The following is an 18369-nucleotide window of genomic DNA, read 5'->3' as shown; positions in this document are numbered from 1 at the left end:
TGCAGTTCAGGCCTTGAGTCTTGTCCCTGTTTCTCACCTGCTGCATTGTGCTGCTTCTCTGACTCGGGTGATTTTCCTTTAGGAAGTGAGTTGAGGCTGAAGGAGCTGTGCAGAACCTGGACTAGGTGAGATCCACCTTTTAGTACTTCTTTTGGCGCCTAATACATGGGATGACAATATGTGATGGCCCAAACGAGCATTTAAAAGAAAGTTATAGTGAAGAGGGTGCTCATCATACTCATGATTTTGAATAGTTTATTAAATGAAAGGTGAAGCATCAGTTTTAAATTGTACAAAAGGAAAAAAAAAAAAAATCTCATATTGTAAATGTACAATTTACAGAATTACTAGCAAAACCAATCAAGGAGACACTCATAATACAAAAACCTATTGACTGCAAACTGAACTGGAAACCCATTGCAGGTACCGTGATAATAAATGTTTGTTATACAGTATTCTACAATGTTAAATTAGGAATCAGTTTTCCACACAGAGGACTGTGAAGCACAAGGTTCGTCTGAGACTCTGACTCAAACCAGGCAGCATTTATGATGCTACTATGCTCACAGAATTCTCGTGATGACCATTTAATGCAGCCATTCCTGCCCAGCCCTGTTACTTTTGGGGTAGGGAGGCAACGTTATTTTACAAAGTTCCAGCTACTCCTCAGGTTTTACACATTCCCCAGCTGACATCGGAGGAATGGCTGCATTACCTGGTCAAACATTTTTGGCAACCGTGTCTGAGAACTGCACATGTTGTAAGAAACAAACCTCAGCGCAGTGAAATGCTGGTTTGTTTTTAAAGTTAGATTACTTTCCCTCCCAGCAAGTAAGCACTGGGCAGTAACGTCATTTTGTTTTTCAATAAGCTCGTAACAGAAAAAAAACCTCCATGATTATTTTGCAGTTGCTAAAAAAAAGCACCTCTGAACTGCTGTGCTCCAAGTGGGTCAATCCGCTTTGTATCTCAGATGCTAATATTAGAATGCAGAAAGGAAGATTAACATTTTGGGGCTGGTTCTTAGAGATATGAGAGTCAGTGCAAGTTGTGGATGGCCAGCACCTCTGAGATCAGGCCAGTTTTAACTAAGTAGCAGCTACTAGGCAGAGTCATAAAATCGAAGCATAATGAAATGCCAAATTTTTGAAGACATTGAAAAATCTCTTATTACAATGAATTAGCTGAGAATGTTTTGGGGTTTTGGGATTTTTTTTTTTTGATGTTTTTAACTTTTTTGAAAAATCATATTTTTTTTCTTTTTCCAAAGAATTACTCTTAATATGCACAGTTAACACTGAAAATGTAGCTGTATTCCATTGTAAGCTTAAGAACTTCACCATCTAAGCACAAATTTCTATGCAGCACATACAGTACTTCTAACTGGCAAAATTAATTTACAAAAATAGCGCAAAAGGGTATTTATGGCATGGAAAGTAGACTTTCTTTATGGTACAGTTAAAATTGCTTTGAGTATGCTAAAGTGATTCCTTTCCCCTACCCTTGGATTATTTTTTGATAGGAAAGTTGCTGTTTATGTACCTTGGGTTGGCAGGGCTTGAAGTAGGTAGTAAAAACAGCAAAGTGATTACTTGAGAACCATTTGTGTGTTTTACTGAGAATACTTTATTTGCTGGTATAAGTTGCTAAAAATGCACAGAGCAAGTACCAATAGAAAATTTCCTGTTTTTGTGTCCCCATGTGCTATATAAAATGAATGTTACACAGCATCTGTTGGAAAAGTGGCTTCATGGACATCTCTTACTTATGTCCCATTATAAATAAAAATAAATCTTCTCAAGAGTATAAAATCTGGGTTTATCATATCAGAATCTGAAATTTTTTGGCAGAGATGCACGTCATTAGAATTCTAACCTCTTCTACAAGAGTGTTCTTCTCAATGCCTATGAGAGGATATAAGCGTACCATCATGTTAATCAAATCCAGTGTGTTCAAAAACACTTTTCTGTAGCCAGAATGACCTGCTTATAGCATCATTGCTAGTCAATGGCTGATAGGCATAGGTTTAATAAAAATGGCTAGCTTTTAAAACATAAAAAGGCAAATGTTAAAACTGTTTTAAATTGTACAGCAGAAAAATAAAGTTAAAAAGTTCTGTTTTCACTCAATGTTGTTTTCAGAAAACATATGTAGAACAGTGTTTATTTTGACAGCTGTCTTAACAATTTAAAACTTCCTCCTCATCCAGAAAAAAAAAAACAAACAACTGTTTTAGGACAGTCAAGAACATACAAATGATTTTTTAGGTCAGCCCTTCTGAGGTGACGGGATTGGCCAACATTCCTTTGTGTCATTAAGAAGCTCCTCTTCTTTCTGTCACTACAAAAAGGGATTGACCTCAATCATTTGGTTAAAAATCAAACCGTATCACATCAAAAATGTGGTTTTCATACAAGCTATCACAGTATATAGGCCTCTAGCTCTAAACAATAGAGTTCCAAATTTGTAAAATGTCTTCACCAGTCTTCAGAACATAGGCATTCCAAATCCCTAGAAAAATGATTTAAAAGACATTAATAAGGTGCAACGATAAGCAAAAAGCAGCTCAGATAAACAGCAAACAATGGTAGGAAAGGCTTACTGAATCGTCCTCAATGATAGCTGCGGAGTCGAAGAAGTCTGGCCTCAGCTCAGCCCGTTCTCGCCGGTTTCGCGACGGTGGCTGAAAAGAGGAGTTGGTTGGTTGAGAACATCCCACCCGTTCCCGGGTACAAATGCTTTGTGTGACTCTGCAGAGCAGCTCTGCACGCGTTGTCGTAACTCCGATACAAATGTAGGCCCCAATAGCGGAGAGCACTCTTAAATTCATGTTTCATTTAAGTATTTATTTAAGGTGATGGATTCTAAAGTAATTTTAAGTCTGTGGTCGTAGCTAAAGACTTGCTTAAGGCTCTTGCTAACTTAACCATGCTCTTGTATTAGGACTGCAGGCCAGACTGTATAAAAACTGTCTTTATGTTTTTAAGTTTATGGTGAAAATTCAGTTCTGGATTGAGAAAAAAAAGGTACTTAAGATTTCATACTGTTTCTGAGGATTAAACCCTTTTCCTTCTTTTCCTTGCCTTGGATTACTAGTAAAAGAGAGATTTTACTTACTTGATGATAATGTCAATGCTAGTAATAACCTCAGTAGGCAGCAGCAGCAACTGCATTGTTGCCTAAGTTTTCCTTCCAAGAGATTATAGCCCACTCCTAAAGTAACCTACGCCTCATTGTTTGGGTATGAAAGGAGAAATAGGAAAGCACAAAAACGGTCAAGTGTGTAATGCAAACTGATCCTTTTTCCCATTTTACAAGGCAAGTGTTCACTGCGAACAGAGGGGCTGGTGATGTTATGACCTCGCTAAAGGAAATCCTGCCTCAGTCAGGTTGCCATCTGCTGATCGACCTGTTTGGGAGCAATTCCAGTGCAAGGTGTCACCTCACACCCACCTGCTCCTGCCTGCGCTCCCTTTGCTGCGCCAGCACAACTCTCTCATACACGTTCAGACAACAGGAAATCAGGCTCGACATTTTGGAAATTTTTGTTTGCACTTCTAAAATTCCTTTTAAATTATTTCTCATCCATTTAAAACTTGCTATTCATAAGGTTTACTGACCAGATCAATGACCATTGTGTCCTCAAATTCTTCGTTCATGTCCTCTAGCTGACCTCGTGAAGACATCATTACATCTTCAAAGATGGGCTCAGCGTCATCTTCCATTAGACCTCGTCTGATTAATAAAGAGAAAAAGTCATTTCCAGGAATTTACATTTCCCAACTGTGATCTTTGTCATTACAAAGAATGTAATCCTACCCCTTAATGCTTTCACACAAAACCTTACACTGAGAATAAAGCCAGCAAGCTTTCTCTTAATATTAACGAGAAGAAAATCTTATGTGAAAAGTAATCTAGCCCTTGCAGCAAGTCCCATGTAATATCATTATAAACAGTAATTAAATTTGTCCCTAACAAGAAAAGGGCAGAAACCTCGCTGTATTTGCTTGCTCTTTTACAAAAAGGAGTTGCACTGTTTGCCAGGATCACTGGTAAATCCTGGGGAATCCAGGACCAGTTTCTAACACTGTAAGGACTTGACCTTGCCTGGGGCTCTGGCCCTGTCCTGAGAAGCGCTTATGTGCCGAAAGATTACTGTCAATAATCCAGAAAAGGTAACATTTAAAATGCAGCATTGTCATCTAAATGGTTCCGCTCTGGAGGTGAGGATGCTCTGAACACTTACACTGCGTGCCTTACACCAGTTCTCCCTTTCATGTAGTTCATTCCTGTCCTGTCCTTTCGATTTAGATCTTCTAACTTCTGTTGGCCCAACCACGATATCTGCATCTGGGGACTAAGAAACAGAAAGCAGTGTTATGACCAAGAACACTAACAATTTTGAGTTAGCTATTTTTAGACAATATCTCCTCAAGTTTTGTGTCTGGCCGTGCTTCAGATTAAGGTATTTAAATCACATCCATCATTGTACATGTCTTCTGGGTGTCACAGAATCATTTTGGTTCGAGCAGACCCTCATGGTGATCGGGTCCAACCATTAACCTAACTCTGGCACTAAACCACGTCTTGTCTTGTCTCCTCTGACTGTACCTACACAAAAAATATCCATTAATTGTTGTAATAACACCAGCTACACGCAATGCTAACGTTACTCATTCATTAGTGTGGCATGCTCCTGACGTGGGAGCACTTCTAAAATTCCTTTTATTACATCCTACTTCACTGGCTCAGATCAGGCAAAATATGAGCAAGAATAGATCAAAATGAATAACTGACACACATTTTAAAACAAAAATGTCACACAAAGTGAAAACCAAATTGCTGTTAAATGTATACCCCAATCAACTTAAGCATCCAGAAACTTATCCACATGTAAACCCCTGAACAGCTGCACTTTTAATACCTTCTAAATCCAGTAGTAGACAGCAATACATTTGATATGATTTGTGTATTGCAGCACAAGGAAACAGTAGTAAACTAAGTGCAGCTCTTCAAGAGCAACACTGGGTTTTATTTTACTATGCAATCTTGTACCCTAATTAGATTAACACAATAAACTGGGATAACCCATGTGAAAACCACCTATAACAAATTAGTCTTCTGGACATCAACCCAGAACTCATGTAGCCTGGGGTTTAGGTGAAAAGATAGTCTGGGACTAACATGAACAGGGGTCTTACTCGGGGAAAGGAAGTTGGCTGAACTCATTTATGGAAATGCCAAATACTGTGTGCTCCAAAAATTAATAGGTGTTTATAGCCAGTTGAGCTGCAACGATCTCTTGTGGTGGGCACTGCTTAATGGGTCATACCAAGGTTGAATGTGTCGTGCTGCTGATGCCTGCGCATGGCACACACACAAGGGTTGTGCTTTCTAAAGAGATTATTTCTTTGGAAGTTGCTCAGATTTTATGTGAATCTGTGGTCACAAATTGGAAAACTTTAAAAGCTTATACATACAACCACATACCCTTATCATTTGAGACTGGACAACATTTTACCTTCCCAGGCAAAATGACTGTTGTTAATTATTTCTATTTAGAAAATACTGTCATTAAAGAATGCAGGATGAAGCAGTAAAGTTCAGGATCAAACAGGGCAAGTGCACATTCAGGAAGAATTGGGAAGCTGGAGAATGTGTATTGAGAAAAACATGATGGACAAAAGCTGGAGGAAAACCAAGAGGCAAAATCTGGCTATTTTACACTATACTACATAGGTAGAAACCTGATTCATGTAGCCAGCATAGTACAACTTCTGAATACAGATAAATCGGTTCAGTGCATTTGGCTATAAAAGTGATAAAAATAGTCTCCGAAACAGGTACTGTTATTCTGTATCTTCAAATTAAAAGAAATAGCACATACCAGCATTCTCTGAAGACTGCTCTGTTCTTAAATAAACTATTGACAGATAATAACCAACATTTTTCCCCTTTAAATTGAGGTGATAAAATGGGAGTTGAGTGACAAAAAGTATGTAGAATTTAAGGCAAAATAAAATTGCCTGCAGGCAGTTACCCCAGAAACAGGAATTACTAGCTCTGCAGCTAGAATTGCAGAGTTAATTTACAATAAGTCAGTTAGGATGTCTGGAGAACCTTAACTGTACTACGACATAGAGCAGAGGGAAAGAAGAGAGAACATCTGACACGCCTTTTAGAGAAACAGTTCAATTCAACCTGGGGCCACAAACATGAGGAAGATTTAACCATAATTGCCTATGAGATAATTTTAACACAAGGAATTTCTACCATGATTTCATTAGAACATATTTTTCCTGGGAGCTGAAAATAATTGAAGTATTGCTGAGCCAAGACATTTCCAGTTGTTTTTGCAAATAAACACTGCATATATGGAGCCACAGACTATCTCTATGAATAATATGCAACTCCTTTGCCTGGCTTGCTGTACTTGCTACTGGAATTCCAACACTTACTTGTGTAAAAAATCCTGTTCAGATCCCTGCTCCGACTCGTGCTCCTGGATCTGCTCTCCCATTTGTCTAGTGTTCTCTCTCAGGACCGTTGAGGTGAGCTGCGGTGCTTGCAGTGTCCCTGGAGTATGGATGGTTTCATTCCTGTTCAGCCACGAGCCTTCTAGGCTCTCATCTACAAAAAGAACATTTACAGTCACTGACTGCCGGGGCTGGTAAGGCGCGGGGCAGCGTGGCTGCCGGCGGGATTCCTTCAGCCGGCTCACTGAATGAGCCCCGTGCGCCAGCGATGAGAGCTGGCTGGCTGCTGACGCACTGATACAGTTCATTGGACTTGCAGAACCTTCTCCAAGTTTGATTTTCAACAGTTTAGTGTCCTTTAATACAAGCGTGCCTTTAAGAGATCAACTGGATAAATACTCAAAACAGTAACATCTTCAGTTCTAGTTTTATATTGTGTTCTTTTAAGGAAGGATTACTACCAGCTATTCCTAGCAATAACAACAATTTAAAGTAGAAACATTTAACAAACAAAAAAAACCCCATTGTAAACAAATATTGTACTACAGCACTATCTAAATTGCCACGTCTTGCACACATATAACAACGATAATTCCCAACTACTGAGTTGACAATCTAAATAGAAGACTGTTAATCTCATATGCATACAGAAACCAATATTCACTTAAACACTAAGATGAGGGTGGAGGATAAAACCCCAAATCTGGTCAGCCTAGATCTTTAGACACCCCAGTAAGAACCTTTTCAGTGGAGTATGGAGTGGGCATTTGAAGTCAGAGCAGTGGTCTGGCTGGTGCGAACTCTGAACAGTGATTTCAGACAGTGTGTTCAGGGTTCAGAGCAGGCGGGAGGAACAGGGATGGGAGGTGAGGGAGGGTGTAAGGGGGTGCTGTGCTCTGCTCATCGAGGGAGCAAAGCAGAGAGGAAGGAAGAGAGGGGACTGGAGGAGAATGGGACAGAGCAGACAAGTGTGTGGGTGAGACAGAATAAAAAAATTAAGTTGCTGGAGTAAGTGAAAGATGAGACAAGAAGAGAAGATCATAGATTTACTAACGGCAATAAACGTGTGGTGAGAAAGTACGTGGGGATCTCAATGGATCTTTTCATTTTTCCTACGCCTTTTATTACCTTTGGGGCACAAATGTTGTCTAAAAAGTTGCCTATTTAATTTTGAATTTACTTTTGAATCTTTTTTATCTTAGGGATTTTTTTTTTCAATTTCTTAAAGGCATTGTGAAGAAATGTCATAGAGCAGATTTGCTTTCAGCAGCAACAGAGAATGTTCTCCAACCTGGACAGCCTGCTGAACCCTGTATACGCTGGATTTAGGTGAGAAAGGAACCACAGGGGATTAGTTATGGTTCCTTGATGCAAAGATCGTTTATGTAGCCTTGTAACCCTTGTTTTAGTTCCTTTAGGATGGAATTTAAAGAAAAAAATCTTAGCAGGATTTAAAGAGAAGTCCACGTTTGCAACTGTATTGCCAGATAAAGATTAAAGTTAGGACTTCTGGAAGAGTTATAAAAATACGTAAAAATAAAAAACCAACCAAGACCTGTGTACACACTCCATACAGACCATAACTAATTTGCTCATAACACTGGTTCTTCCTAGCTCAAGTTATACACATGACAGTAAGTACTTCTTTCTGAAGATCAAATCTGATTATTTCATGGACTCATTATTGGCACACACAAAATAAGACCTTGTTGTACAGAAATCACAGTCTTTCCATGAGAAATACAGGCTTTGGGTTTTCTTGGCTCTCCTTGTTCCAGGATTCAAAAGGAAGTGTTCTTAGGGCATAATGCAATGCCTGCTGCACATCAAGCATCCAAAAATTAAGTACATGGTGTCCTTCGAACTGCTTATATTATTGTGGGTTTTTTTGACATATGGTATCAAATGTCCTTTGTTAATACAGATCTAAACCAAGAATTTTGGTGCTTGCATTGCGTATCATTCAATGCAAGGACAGGCCATAGAGCTTGTGTTGCTGCTGTCATTAGACAGCGCTTGCTGGTAACTTTTCAGTTATGCTGTGAAGGACTAAACCAACCAGTGATGAGCTATACATCATTCCTGGACCTATAGACTGAGGCTGTACAGCAAAGCTTTCATAAGTGATGAAAGTCTGCGTAGCAGCCTCGGGATTTAAGGTCTGTTGAATTCTGTAAAAAACATGGCATCATGAAGGAAGCAAAACAGTGTCGGAAGCAATATTTTATCTACCTAAACTCTAGGCTGGCTGTAAGAAAGTGAAGGACTGGGTGTACGTACTGCTCAACATAAGGTGTAGTGGAAAATGGACCTGACTGTAGGAGTGCATATGGACAAACTTTTGAAGAATATTTTGGGAAATTGTTGTATATTTAGGCAAACTGGCATTAGAGTCTTCACTGAGGAGTTACTGTGGTAAATACTGACCTTGGAGAAATCCCCGAAGCTTACAGATCCCACTTACAGCTACTCTGTAGTGAAACAGTACATTTACATTCACAAAAGTACACGCTACATCACACAAGTTAACCAGGAACAGATGCAATTTTGTAAGAAATTGGCTATCATCGCTGCATTCCTGATAAACATGCCAGAAGTCAGAGAGTAAATACAGGCCCTGGATATAAATAAAATTTTTAATAAAAAGGGTATCTTTTTAGTGTTCTCCAGCAATCCTGCAATAATACAGGTCTCCACCAGAATTTCTGCCCGGGTTTGCTCTAACACCACTAACTAACATTGATTCCAGACTGAAGCGCAGGCAGAAATCCAGACATCCATGACTGGGAAAGGTGTAGAGCAGAAAACTCCACAGACACCTCTGCTCCCACCTTCAGTACCAGCTTTCTGTGGTTCTGAATCCGCACACCTCAGTGAAGACAGACAACAACAGGGACTCACCTTGGTACTTCTCATAAAGAAGTGCTCAAGCTTGCTAGGAATTTGCAGAACAGGTATCTTGTTTTTACTACATACAGAACTATATATTTCAGCATTAGTTGATAAACAATAAGGGCTCCTAAGCAGGAAGGCTGCGATATATGTACAAAATGAGAAATGTGTCTGCCAGACAGCCTAAAGCCATACCAACCTTCCACTCTCTTTTTGTGGAGTGGTGGCCGTCCTTTCTTATTCCTCACTGAAGAGGCTTTGCTGCTGCTGCTTCCGCTGTTAACGGACATTCTGTCGTCTTCACCACCCGTAACTAGTGAGTTTCTATAGGAGATGAGCGGGAGCCACACATCTTCTCTTCTTTCCATCATCTGTTCTGTCAGAAACTTCTCCAAGTAGGAGTGGCTGAAAAGAAAAAGACAGTGAGTACAGTGGTGCAGCACATTGTTTCCTCTTTATTCTGCAAGGCCTCTTCACATTGTTGAGAGCTCAACACAAATCCCGCATGGTGTCTCCTTAATTTAATAACGTCTGCTGCTAGGGCACTGTATCTTGGACTGAGTAAGCACACATCATTCTCTCAAAACAAAGGGACATAGTTAATCACGCATAGGTTACTCACAGATAAACAATACAGAATGTTCTCTCCCCAGCATCTTCTTCCCACATTTGTCTGTGATCATTCGCAGCACATGCTACTTTAATTCCTTTCCTGTTTTGCATAGTGAGGAAGCCACCTCTGCATATTGCTACTGTGTCAGCAGACAGACCGAATTAGAACCACTGCTGTGAGACTGTCTGATATCCTTATGTATCTTGGAACAAGAAAAACACTTTCTTCAAATGCAAGCAGTTATTTTCCAATAAAAAATGGAAGATCTGTTCGAATGTCATGGAGAAGCCCAGTGCACACCTGTTAACTTACAGGAGGAACCAAACAACCTTCCTCCTGTATATGGTCTGGAGGGCATTTGAGTTATTTTCTTTCAATTTTGGAATTACAAGTAGTCCTTAAAATGAATATACAAACCCTTACAAAAGTTATTCTAATGAATTTCAAGCTGCAGAAACATGGATTCAGAATTTAGGCAAGAGACCTCAGGATTCTTCAACATTACCTCCACCCTTCCTGCAAATACATTAGGGTACACCCTTCACTCATTATTCCATTTAGTACCACATTGTGAGCTTGTCATCAGTGGGAGTCAAACCCACAAATTCTGCACAGAAACAAACTCCCAGTCTCCCTTTCCCTCTGCCAGGGCACAACAGGCTCTGACTTCTTACGCAAGGTATCCCAACAGGACAAGAAACCACACTGTACGTGCCTGAGTAACAATCACATCGAGTTTTTACTGGGATTTTGGTTTTTTGATTCAGTGAATAGGATAAGTTTGCTCCAGAAACACCAGCTGTTCTGTCTACTGTTCAATATTCTGACTGCTTTTTCCTTCCTATTTTCATGTGTATACTGAGTAACATCCAAACCTTACACTCAATGGGAAATTCTTGGGTTGATCTCTCTCTCCTTTACAGTACAACACTTGAGTGACTTAGAGAATTTATTTGCAGAATAATCTTGCAGACTAAGAAATTTTCCTGCATCCAATTTATATTTATAAAAGTGGAGTGCATAGGTTACGCCCAAATTGTGAAGAAGGAAAAACTACACCACTTGGGGTTCTTTACTGATTTAGACGCCAAACGTCTGACAATTTGTGCTCAGCATTTGAGAGGAGTTTCATACTGGTAGGCCATGCCCAGCTTCAAACGAGGCTAGAAACTGAATTTTTAGAAGTAAAACCACCACACTGAGGCTCCATCTCATCTGCCTTCAGGCACCCAATAGTCAGTTGTCTAGTCTAAGCTAAGTCTCTATTTGAGAGGAATAAATGGAAATAAATGCTGCAACAGGGCAATTCAACTCTGTACTGTGTTAGATGAATTCCTCAGGATTTTCCTGCTATCTGCCTTCTGTGTTTCTAACTGCGTTAGTATAAATCTTTTTTTGCTAAGTGTAAGAGCCTGGCACCTTAAATCTATAGTTTTTTATTAAATCCATGTATTTGAATAAATCCATAAATGGCTGTCAGTAATTCTAGAGATTACTCATAAAAGGAGAAGCTGAATAAGTAAACAGGACAGGAATACTAAATTAAACCAGTGTTGCTGCTCCATTCCCAAACCAGAAACATCTCCCTTTTCTCCCCCCAAACAGAAAAGCAGCAGTAAAGCAGAAGGGAAGTAGGAGCCCTGCAAGAGAGCAGTGTGTGCTGAACTGTGACAGGAATGGGGTTCTGCACCAAGGGCAGCTGCCATATGCAGACATCTTGGGTAGATAATTAATTTTTTTGGGTTGGGAAGCCCAGCTGGAGGCCTTGTGGACAGCTACACGCTCGTGAGATGCGCTCGGCGTTATTCTAGAGTGCTTGTGCCCCAGCAGAGCGCAGGGACAGGCAGCGGGCAGGAGGAGCCGTCCTGTCCTGTCCTGCCCACGGGACTTCTCCACCAGATGGTGGTCACGTACCTCCTGGTGACAGGCAGCCCTGCCGAGGGAGGGGACGATCCCTTGGGAAAATCGGCTCTCCAGGGTGCACCTGAGTGTCTGTCACTGCCTGAGGGGCGCGGAGGCAGAGCTCTCAAGGGAAGGAATGCAGGTATTGCCAAAAGAAGTCTTAACTTTTAAGCAAGTTATCTTGACTCTTTTCACAGCCAATGGCATCCAAGGCATGTCTGAACTCATCTTACAGCAGTAACTTAGAACAGATCAGATAAATCATGTCCTAAAGGGCCTATTTCTTTTCACTGATCTTCAAAAGCAACTCAATTAAATAGCTCAGGTGACTACAATAAGGACAGCTAAAGCCAGGAGAAATGGATCCCGTCGCAGCAGCCTCTCCAGTCCTGCGAGGGAAAGCGGAGGTTGGTGTGGGCACCAGTGAGTGGGGAAGGGAACCTTTGAGAAAAAACATTCAAATGGCAGCATAGAAGGCAAAGGAACAAGATCTCCTGAAGTACCAAATCTCATGTAAAGGATCAGATCAAATTAACCTGTCAAATCAACTGTACAGAGTGATGTAACTTTAGATTTTAGACACTGGAGAAACTTGTGGAAGGGATGATTACGGTACAGGAAAGATAAGCTTCACTAAATTAAACAGGAATCAGGCTAATGACACTTAGACTAACAGATGCAGGAGAACCTATGGTTCAGCTAGGAAGACAGTAATAAAAGCCTATTATCCTTAAGTCCTGTCCTGAAGAACAGGATAGAGGTTGACAAGAGTCAAGGATATGACAATGAAAAGCAGTTTCAAAAACTGTACGCCAAGAGTGCCCAGATGGATCATCCACTTCTCAAGCTCATTTAACTTTCTTCTACCGTGTTTGCTGAATTGACCAATTATTGATATAATTAAAAAGTTAATTTGGCTCAAGTGTGTTATACGTTAAAAATTATACAAAGTTAACCAGGATGCATTTTTTATAACACAGATAAAGCTATGATATTCATAATTGTTAACTGTGGTGGAAAAGTCCTTTGAAACAAATGTGTTTCCAGAAAAACTAAGAGAAGTTTGACTCATAGTAGATATACGAGACTTACACTCATTGTGGTCAGAAAATCAACTGGAAAGATATCTATAGCCATAAATCAGATGATTTGGCAACTGCATTTTTTAAATGGTCAGACAGTTATTCAAAGAATTCAGTTCTACCCTGGGCAGGACTGGAGACCTCTTCCCTTTTCCCTTTCTACTTCTATGCTGTGACCCAATCTTGCATGTTTGCTACGTAACTTATTAGCAATGTTGAGCGTTACATTGATGTTGACGTCTTCACTACAAACTTGTCCTTATGAAGTGGTTTTCTCTGCCAATTCTGTTGATGTCTGCAGCCCCTCTTGAGAATCTGTTCAAATGTTGCTCATAAAACAGTATTTCTTGCTCTTTATTCAGATCTTATCAAAAATACCTCTGATTCATTTCATGTCCAGTATTTAATCTGCAGTAGTCAGCTGCTGTAACAAACTCAAGCTGCTTGTTTCAGCCCCTCAGGTCCCTCCCACGCTGCCCTGACCCAGCCAACAACAGTGTCCCCTCTCCGCCTCTTTCTCTGCCTGGTGTGCCACTAACAGAAGCCTTGGCAAACCAGTATTTCCCAGTTTAGCTCAATATATTAAAATAAACACAAATATATGTTTACATTTTATGGAAGTATCTAACAGAAACAGATGTTGCTGCAGTGTTTACAGGCCTGTAAATTCCCTGCACTTTCTTCTTCTAGCCTAAAAAAAAAATAAGGTTGTTTTTCATTTCCAGTGCCTTATGAGAAATGTTAATGAATGCTGTTTTGTGAGGTCTCAAGCTCACCTCATCAGTGGATCTGATTCTGTTTCTCATTTATTTTTATTACTTTAAAATATAAAATGATTAATAACCACTGTATGTGAAATGTCTCCCTGGGATTTCCTGTACCCCCCGCTGGATTGTGAAAACCTCAAAGCAGGAGCTTAAACACGCACTAGAGTGATGAACAGAGCATTATTACTTACACAGTCTTTTTGTCCTGTCGCAGGAGTTTAGAAGAAAATTCACAAAGCACTTCGAGGAAAGCCAGGTTAGGAGGGGGATAGTCTTGTCCTTTTTGATTCTGATATTTGAAGGCAAACTCTATGCCATCTCTATGGTAAAGAAATATGAACATTTTCAGACAATTGTAAAAAAATTTTTAAAATTGTCATCCATCACTTCTAAATTATGCCCAAAATCTGAACTGCGATGAAAATCTTTACATCCCGTCATAATGTGTTGGGTTTTTTTCCCCCCATTACTAGCAAACAGCTGCTTTTGGACAAAGTGGAATCAAATGTTCCCTCTCGATTCGTGAGGATTCAAACTCAAACACAACGTACTGCCCGTCACATGGTAAGAAGGAATTTAGACAGCCTAAGGGACCGGGCAGGCGCTGAGAGCCGCTGCCTGAGCAGGAGTAGCTCATTTCTGTGTGAAGCAGACATTTGCAGTAAGAATAATATGTAAGAAATAACAAAATCTAACTTCTTCATCAATAGTCAGAGAATTTACTTACCAGTACATTAGTACCTGCATCTCTGCCTTATCTCTGCTTTATCATTTGAGACTAAAGAACACAATTTACTTTCACATTATCTAGTAATGAGGGCACATGATGTCTTGACTTCTGTTTTGTTTGGCACAGGAAAGTGTCTGGTGGTATTTTGATCATGCTTTGCTAATCTTGAGCTTAATGACTTACTCTCTGAGATGGCAAACTTCAATATTTTAACCTTTCATGGCAGGGGAAAGTCACCATTTAAATTTAGCAGCACCTGTCTACACTTTCCTGCACAGCGGTTACATAAAAAGCTTCAAGCCACTCAAAAAATATTTCCAAAGTATTTTTGGAATACCTTTTTATAAAAGCCCCTGGTGCCCAGAGAATCCACAGTGGTGTGGTACACAGAACTATCTACAGCTGTTAGATACAGTCCACACAAATATGTATAACACCAGTGACTTTACCTGAGATAAACATGGACATTCCAATAAATTCAGTTTTTCTTCCTTTCTTACATAAATGTACACCCCCCATCAGTTTTCTATGTAAACTAGAAAAACACCATTGTTATTCCAGGACCTGTTAAGATTACGTACCTTTAGAAAAGGCATGCTGAGGAAAACTTTTCATCTGAAGTAATATAAAAATCTAGTTTATTTACCACCACTCACTTGTGTAGTGTGGCCACAGCCTCTCTTGTCTTGATCTGATCCAAGCCAAAAGTGAGGGCAAAGCGACGGGCCAGTTCCTTAATGCCGCTCACGTGGGCAGACGTCCGGTCCAAATTGGGACCTTGCTCCTGAACGAGCTCATTAAACAGCTAGAGAAGAATTCAGTGATTAAAACCTGGGAGCTAGGAAACACTTTTCTTGAGGCAGACTTTTGTTCTTAAGCAGTTATGTGAAGAGCAGACATTAAAATGACGTTTTTCACAGAGACGTAACAGAGTTCTCTCACATTCAACTTCTAATCCACTTCAGTTCCCAGACTTTTTTCTGTGTAAGTCCCATTTGCTGATTATCCCCCATCTTGTACTTGTGTGGCCGATAACTCTCAATCAGAATTTTGCACTTACCTTCATTGAATTGCACCTATTATTCTCCCAGCTCATTGAGATGATTCTGTATTCTTACGCTGTTTTCTAAAATACCTACAGCAGCCATCAGATCGGCATCTTCTATGAATTTAGGAAGCAAAATTGCTATTCCGTCATTCAAGACTTAATGAGTATCTGCACAGCATTACTGGGTAAAAGCCTTGAAAGCCCGCTTGATAACACCCTTGCAGTGCAATCACGACCTGCTCGGTAGTTTTCCAATCAGTTCTGTATCTTCTGTTATTGCCATTTAAACCCCGTTTTCCTAACTTGCTAATAAGAACATCAAGGCAGACGGTGTCAGTGACAATATTAAATCAAGTTGCATTAAATCTACTGTTTCTCTGATATCCACAAGCTCTGTTACCATGTAATAAATGAAAGCAGCTTAATTTGACATGATTTCTCCTTGACAAATTCATGCTGCCTGCTACCTATCACTTAGGCACTTGCAAATAGCTTTTCTAATTATTTTTTGTCATGAAATGATATCAGGCTGGCTGATCTATGGTGCCTGGCTTCTTCCTCCCTCCAGGTTTTAAAGAGAGCCACTACTTTGACACTCAGCAGTCCTGGTTTTCTCAGGGTTTCACAGGTATCTCTCAGCTTCCAGACTGCCATGGGAAATCTCTTAGCACTCTGGACTGAATTTTGGGAAGCCCAGCTGATTTGAAAACATCTCATTTATAGAAGTAACTTCTCTGTGTAATGGGTTTAGCTGGTACTTGAATGGCCTCAGTAGTACTGAGTGAGGCACACACTTGGTGGGGTCGGCAGAACGAGGATGGATTTCATCATCAGTTTATGGTTGATGTAAAGAAAATTTTTCAGGGGAAAAACATGTTTAGCAATATTGGAAGACTTAAAACTAATTACCCTGAAGTTTGAAAAATCGAGCAGTACTTAGACAAAATGTAAAGAAGATGTATTACTTCCAGCTGATTATAAGATGAAAAAGTCATCAGAATTCTTCTTGTTCGCTAGGTACCAGTAAACAAATGCTACGAACCAGCTTGGACTAAATCACCTTCAAGGCTCTTCTCTCCCTTTCTTCCATTTTAATCTGACCAAAACTTCATTAGTGTGGGCTTAAGGAGACAGAGATTACAGAGACAAATGAACAGTGACAGCCTGAACTGCAGAACAAGACAATCTCTTAACAGAAGTGTGGTATTTTCACTTCCTTGTAAAGGGCACCAGAGCAAATCCTGCCCAGTATTTTTTGCAGTGAGGCATGTCTACCAAAAAATCAATATTCTTACCTGTTGCAAACTGAGAATGAGTGTCTTTGCACACTGGATTTTATCGATTTGCCTTGTTTTGCTCAGGGTTTCCTTAATGATATCTCCATAGTCATTGTAGTACTAGGAAAAAATGTGGAAAAAACCCTCTTTAAATCTTTAATTTGAACCTCTTATACAATTTCTTACAGTTCTCCTGATAGAAAGATTACTTGTAATTCTTGTTGTGAAAAGGCAGCAATTGCAAAAAAAAAAAAAATAGTCTCAAATTCAGACATTTTATGTGAGAGGCAATGTTTCAATATCAAAATTTAAACTGATTGGTAGCCTGCACCCAGTGATAAGAAAATGATTTGTTATTGTCTTTGTATTTGTTATCATCAGTTGTGTTTGTTATCTTTTGTAATAAATATGTAGAAAAACAAACCAAAAAGTATTTCCTACCCCAAACTAAACATTTGATGAAAGTGACCTAAGGCTGTAAATTCACCTTACATTGAACCAACACACCCTGCAACAAGGTGTGATGGTGCAAGGGGAGCTCGATGGCCAAGAAAGGAATTCACTGAAGCCAGAAAGCTGAGTAAGGAATTAGTCAGTATGAAATCTTGATTTTCTTTATGTTGCAAGAACGATTGCTGAAAATCACAGCCTGTGGTACTGACCATTTGGTGGGAAAATAACCTGGATTGTGACAGCTTCAGTTTGAAACTCTGGCTCTGTAAAAGAATCCCTCAGCACGACTAACCCTGAGCAGCGAGCTGGCTGTGGATTTTATTGTACTGCGTGCTCCTCATGAACAGCAGCAGGAGGATTGAAAGTTAAATCCTTTGTATTTCACATCAACATCTCAGACACTGTAGTAAAGGACCCACTCCGGACTCTATCTTCCAGTTTTTCCTCCTTGGTTGTCATCTTTGTGATGACTAGTCAAGGAATTGGACATCATCTGCGGGGCTTTGTGTTGCTTGGCGTGTCAGGGCTGCTGATGGGCCTGTTTTCTGGCAGCTAAACCATATTTTCTCCCAAAAAAAAACACCCAAACCCAAACACCTGCTTCTTTCTGGCAAGCACCGAGACTGGGAGATTCCCAGTGAAATACGCCATTGTACAGACAACTGTTATTGTGGATTCTAGGAATGAATTTGAGGAGCAGGACAAGGAACTCTGTAGAGAGGGCCCTCTCTGGAAATACTCAGCACGCTGCAGGACCAGCCTGTGGTGCTGCCTTCCCTCCAGCACTCCTGCCACACAGGATGGGGAGCTCAGAGCTGCTGCTGCTCAGCACCAGCTGTCATTTAGAAAGGGAAAAACTACTGCAAGAAGTCAAATAAAGCTGAAAAAGCTTTCCACCTTTAACTGTTCCATCAGAAGGGAGAAAAAGAGGGTCTGTGCTCAGTTAGGGAGAATACTCAGAGCTGTACCTTCATGTAGTGCTTGAAGATATCTGCTGCTGCATGCATGTCCACGATGTCATAGATTATCAGCTTGCTAAAGGCAGCCAAAAGGTTTCTTCTCTTATGTAAAGCTTCTATTTTGTTAGCTTCATCTTCTTCATCTCCCTCTGAAAGTATCAACAATAAAA

General features: G+C 40.1%; 1 protein-coding gene across 2 annotated transcripts in view; it reads right to left on the bottom strand.

The window, feature by feature from the left end:
- Positions 1-237: 237 nt before the first annotated feature.
- Positions 238-18369, bottom strand: part of STAG1 (STAG1 cohesin complex component) — a 173895-nt gene continuing 155763 nt past the window's right edge. For both annotated transcript variants that reach the window (XM_082056882.1, XM_082056883.1), the window contains 10 exons: positions 18209-18348; positions 16806-16907; positions 15119-15267; positions 13924-14052; positions 9568-9773; positions 6459-6630; positions 4247-4357; positions 3621-3735; positions 2603-2683; positions 238-2511 (listed from right to left, as the gene is read on the bottom strand). In XM_082056882.1, the coding sequence (XP_081913008.1) occupies positions 2488-2511; positions 2603-2683; positions 3621-3735; positions 4247-4357; positions 6459-6630; positions 9568-9773; positions 13924-14052; positions 15119-15267; positions 16806-16907; positions 18209-18348 (1229 nt within the window). In that variant the 3' untranslated portion in view covers positions 238-2487. The remainder of the gene's footprint in view (positions 2512-2602; positions 2684-3620; positions 3736-4246; positions 4358-6458; positions 6631-9567; positions 9774-13923; positions 14053-15118; positions 15268-16805; positions 16908-18208; positions 18349-18369) is intronic.

Source organism: Streptopelia decaocto, assembly GCF_964273445.1.
Source record: "Streptopelia decaocto genome assembly, chromosome: 6".
Classification (NCBI taxonomy): domain Eukaryota; kingdom Metazoa; phylum Chordata; class Aves; order Columbiformes; family Columbidae; genus Streptopelia; species Streptopelia decaocto.
This window is presented reverse-complemented; position numbering and strand designations above follow the sequence as displayed.